Source organism: Engraulis encrasicolus, chromosome 22, assembly GCF_034702125.1.
Source record: "Engraulis encrasicolus isolate BLACKSEA-1 chromosome 22, IST_EnEncr_1.0, whole genome shotgun sequence".
NCBI lineage: Eukaryota > Metazoa > Chordata > Actinopteri > Clupeiformes > Engraulidae > Engraulis > Engraulis encrasicolus.
In genome coordinates, this window is record NC_085878.1 from 47,009,988 (window position 1) to 47,015,552 (window position 5,565).

The following is a 5,565-nucleotide window of genomic DNA, read 5'->3' on the forward strand; positions in this document are numbered from 1 at the left end:
CCTACCTTCCCTGTCCATCCATCTGTCCATCCCTTGATCTGTCCATCCCTCCTCTCCTCCATCTCTCTTTGCCCCTGCTTTGCCAGAGTACAGTATACTGCTTATTTCTGACCTCCCATTGCTTCATTCTCTCTCTTCCTCCATCCCTCCATCATCCCTCACATCATGTACTTTCTGCCTAACCTTCAAACTATCCATCCATCTATCCATCCATCCTTGCACGGGTGACATAAATGCAATTTTGTTGTGTGCAATGTGCACTTGGAGTACTTGGAGTGCTGTGGACTGTGTCACAATGACGGCGGGAGTTCCCAGATGGGTTTTCACTCATCTCATCTGGCTGTGTATCATATCATGTATCTCCTACTCAGCCAGATAGTACCTTGCCTGTCCTACCGCCATCTCTCCATCCATGCATCCACCCCTTCTTTCCTCCCTCTCTCCCTGTTCCTCCTATGTTTCTAGAATGTATCATGTTTTACCTCCCTTCTCTTCTCTTTTCTATATCCCTCTATACACCCATCGTTCCACCCCATCTTCCCCTGCCCTTGGGTCGTTACACCATATCATGTTTGTGCGTAACTTGTCCTTTTATTTCTCCCTCTCTTCCTGGCCCTGAGCCGTTTCCACATGTCGTTTAATTCTTACATTCCTCTCTGTCCGTCCCTCCACCCATCTCTACGCCTCCTCCATCTCTCCCTGTCCTTGTGCTTTACATCATAGAACCTGTATTTGTTCCCTCCATCTCTCCCTGTCCCATGTTGTTTCACCACTGAATGTATTTCTGATCTACCATCGGACCCCCTCCTTTCCTCCACCTCTCCTGTATGCTGCTGTTTCACAACCATGTAGTATTTCCTTACCAACCCCTTCCTCCCACTTTCACCACTCCTCTCCTCACCCCTGCCTGTGCTGTTCCACCATACAATACCACCCCTCCACCACTCATCTCCTCTCCTCAGCCACCAGTTTCCTCTCCTCCTCTCCAACCCTCTTCTCATCTCCTCTCCTCCATAATATACCACAACTCCATCACTCTTCTCCTCTCCTCCACCCCTTCATCCATCCTCTCTCCTCCTCCACCACTCCACTCCACGCAGTGGTGTAGTCTACGTAGAACGTGGGTATACGGAGTATACCCACTTCTAAATTTCAGGGATTTCAGTATACCCACTTAAAATTGATTGATCCCTTGTTTTGAATAGCACAAATATATACAGTATACCCACTTCAAAAAATGCTCAAATATACAGTATACCCACCATTAAAAAGTAGACTACACCACTGACTCCACCCCTCCTTGCTCTTATGCTATTTCACCACACCTTACCACCACCCCACCCCTCACCTCTCCTGCACCCCTCCATCATCCTCTCCTCTTCTCCAACTTGCCCCTGTGCTGTTTGACCATATCATACCACCGCTCTACCACTCCTCTCCTCCACGTGCCTTCCTCTTCCTCACTCCATACCATACCTCCCTACCCATGTGCTCTTTCACCACACAATACCACCCCTCTACCACTCCTTTCCTATCCTCCTTCTAAGCCCTGTGCTGTTTCATACTGGCCCTTCAACCTTTCACGACTCCTCTCCTCCACCACTCCACCACTCTTCTCCTCTCCTCCACCACTCCTCTTCTCCTCTCTACCCCTCCTTGCCCCGGGGCTGCAGTGAGAGTTGATCCTAACCCCGCATGCGAGTCCACAGACGCTCTGAGCCAAAACAGATGGATCCCATGACTGTGGTTGCTGCTGACGGTTGGGGGGGGGGGGGGGTTTCTGGGGAGGCGGAGTAGCAGGGGGTTCAGTGTAGATTCAGGGGGTCATAACAGCTTGCTGATGCACTGTGTGCCAAGAGTCAGTTCGTGGGGGCGTTTGATGGTGCCTGGTCCTGTCCCAAGAAGCCGTTGGAGTAGCACTCAGCAGTTCTAATCCAATTTTTTTGTGCCCAATTCAGGCAATCCCTCCTCACGCACCCCAGCAGTGTATTCTCTGTGCGACCGTTAAGAAACTGCTTAGCAGTGCAGCAAGCCCCAAAGCCTGGCTCTGGACATGGGAAACAAGTGAAATGTTAAGACTGAAGAAGCGCTCACTCCTTCAACCAATCAACACCTTGTACTCAGGGGCAAGGGCAAGGCTGCAGGCAGGCGAGTTCCTGGCTGGTTTTCGGACAACATCTCCTCAAACACATGGACAGTGCTTGAATGTGACCGCAGCTGTTTCTCTGTCGGCGCACAGACGCACTATCCACGTCACTGACTGTTGAGTAAAATCGTGATTAACGGACACATTTAGTCACTTTGGCTTTATGGTTTCCCCCACATGATATTTGCGCAAGTCTTCGGGATAATGTGACGGAGGAAATATCTTCAAATAGTCTACGCACGTGAGATACAGAATGTAAATATGACAACAGACATTTCCGCTGGACCTACGTGGAGACCAGGAATTTTGTGTAGGAATATTAAGCAATATGCGCTGAACTTTTTTTTTTAAACGGTACCATATCACATTATGGAGAGACGCTTGTATTGCGCATATGGGCCCTATAGCTATGCGCAAAACATCAGTCTCTCCATAATGCCTTTCTTAGACGAATCAAGTGGCAATGGTACACTACATTTCACTCGTGCAATTTAGGTTTTAAGCTGCATTTATTTACCAGACATAGGATCCCACCCACATGCGAGTTAAAGGAACGATACAATAAGCAGCTCAGTGGTGCTGCATCAACTATGAATTGTACTGAAACTTCCCGCGGGTCTCGTGCTTCTTGGAGTTACTTCTAAGAGAAAGGTTCCCATTTGATGTGGAAACAGTTGGCCAGCTAATAATTAAATTCAACAAGTCTCTTGAGAGAGAACAAGCTTAGACGTAATCTTAAAGTAGGGTAACCTCATTCCAAAGTCAAAGACCAAACTTAAACGAGATTTCATCACTGTCACGCTGGAATGTAATAACACGGAACGCTGACCAAAGACATTGCTTTTCCCATGACTTTTAAAGAGAAATTATAACTGAGATTCGCCTTCGCCTTGTCGATTCTTATGGGAACGACACAAAAATCAGTTTAGGAAATAAATGACTGAATCCAAAACTGAGAAGTCAGTTAGCTCAACAGCTGTGAGGCGCGTGCGTTGCCTGAGTGCAGCCGACTCTACTTACCCTGAGGTGTCCGCTGTGGCGCTTGTCATAAACGACGTGAGGCTGCAATCCTGAGGAAAAACAACCCAGAGGACGACAAATGCTAGAAGTGTCGAGCTGTGTGGTCGACCCATGTCCTTCGTCCAGCGCACCCGGAGATCTGCTCACATTTGTTCCAAGTCTCTGGACAGCACATTAAGAACTGTCTAAAAAGTCGAATGTTAAAACCGCTCAGTCCTCCCAAATGGGTCCAATAAAACTGGCTCCACCTGCTAACATTTGCTGTTAAACTTTAAAAAGAAGCGTGTAAGAGTTAAGGGTACAAATAAAGGGTGTTAAAATGATGTAGTGCTGAGTGCCAGAAAACATGAGCGGGAGATGTGCTGTCTTGGCTCAGTTGTTGCGCACTGACTTCAGACCTCCTTCAGACACTCTGGTCGACTTTACAACTCCGCGGTGATGAGTGCGCCGCTTAATCCCCACCGGATTTGCATTCCTGCTTTTAAGAACTGATTTAGCGCAAAGTAAATGTTTGACAGCGGAAAGAATGACCTCCACATCGTCCTCTTGTGGAGTAATCTTATGTTGTAGCACACACCAAGCGCATTGAAGCCCATCTTTAGCTTTTCCTCTTCCCCCTTCATCTTCCACAATAGCCATTTTAGTGGTCAATATTTCTCATTTCCTAATGTTCCCTTCATTTGTGTAAATTCTTAAAAATAAAATAAGATAAAAAGCAGATGACCCTGCAACTTTGGTTAGTGAAGTTGTGATGGTTAACATTAATATGGTTATTCAAAATTATATTCTTCATTACCATACATTTGGTCAGTATATAGGCTACCTATCCCAAAAAATACTCTCATTCTCTCTCCTCTCTTATCACCTACAATGTGGTGGAGTAATCCCCCATCTGAATTGGACAGTGTGAATAATGACTTCCTGAAGTCTGCACTTCCTCGTGTAATATTTCACCTAACTCCAACTTTGATGTCAGGCATTTCCCTGCACACCTGACAAATGCATGCAGCATCTGCATAGGAGAGAGAGAAAAAGAGAGAGGTCTACTGAGGAAAAAGCTCATATGACCACGAGAAGTTCCTGGAAAGAACTATGTCATCAGGACTGTGGAGCCAGCAGATGTTTGTTGGCAAAATGAAAACAAGCATCCTTGTGGTGCTTAGATGCCAAACGTCTCTGTTGTCGCTTTGCAAACCTAGGCTACCTTTTTCCAAGTAAGTGCTGAGGGCCACCACCAAATTATCTCTAGAACAACACTCGACAATGTGGATTGTTCTCCGAAAGCATCTGCTTATAACGTATCAAAACAAAAGAGGCCATGTCCTAATATTTACACATGGCCGAGGTTGTTTGTGTGCATTCCCCTTGTAAATTAGTTTGCCTTTAGTGTTGTCAGCCCTTTTATGGTGCCCACCGGAGGCCAAAGTGCTGCTCAGAGAGAGAGAGAGAGAGAGAGAGAGAGAGAGAGAGAGAGAGAGAAAGAGAGAGAGAGAAAGAAAGAGAGAGCGAGAGATGTGTTGGAAGGAGATAGAGGGGGGAGACATGTTTTGGAATGGAAGAGGTACAATAAATGTGCTGGACAGTGGACAGTGTTGGATAAGACAGAATTGGACGCGGATGGCAAACAGGAGGATGGTTAACATTGCAAATAGTGAAAGATAAAATGATTGTATTTATGTAACACATAGGCGCCCTTTATATAGGCTATGCAGCGGAGTACTTGCTCTCTCTCTCACACACAAGCGCGCGCACACGCACACACACACACACACACACACACACACACACACACACACACACACACACACACACACACACACACACACACACACACACGCACACGCACACGCACACACACACACACACACACACACAGGCCAGCTGCAAATGCAGCCATGTAAGCTGCCAAATAGAACATGGGGTTCAGGTAAGGGACTCAGTGTTGCTCCTTGGTTGCTGAGTGACTCATCTACCTACCACTGGGTGGAGAGAGAGAGAGAGAGAGAGAGAGAGAGAGAGAGAGAGAGAGAGAGAGAGAGAGAGAGAGAGAGAGAGAGAGAATGAGATAACATGCAGAAAGTAGGAGGAGAACGAGCAGTGCAGGTTAGAGAGAGAAAGTACCAAGAGAGGTGTATAGTAAGGGGGGAACTTGAGGACATGCACTGGTGAAGTGCACGCAGGACATCATGTGGGCAGCAAGAGGGGATGATTTGTACTGGAGAGAGGACAGAGAGAGGAGCAGGAGGTGTTTCAGATGAAGATAGGAGCAGGGGAGCAAGGGGACCTGGAAAGAGTGGAGGACATATGCTGGATCAATAGATAGTTAGAAAGATTATAGGAGGGGATTTGTTGGAGCGAGTGTAGAAGAAAAGAGAGCTAAGAGCAGCGAAGCAGCACAT

At 47.0% G+C, this 5,565-nt stretch overlaps 1 protein-coding gene across 1 annotated transcript in view; it reads right to left on the reverse strand.

Moving 5' to 3' along the window:
- The window catches only part of LOC134438271 (collagen and calcium-binding EGF domain-containing protein 1-like), a 43,076-nt gene extending 39,514 nt beyond the window's left edge, over positions 1-3,562 (reverse strand). Inside the window, exon 1 of the mRNA XM_063187791.1 lies at positions 3,167-3,562. Coding sequence (XP_063043861.1) covers positions 3,167-3,279 — 113 coding nt within the window. The 5' untranslated portion in view covers positions 3,280-3,562. The remainder of the gene's footprint in view (positions 1-3,166) is intronic.
- Between the last annotated feature and the right edge of the window lie 2,003 nt (positions 3,563-5,565).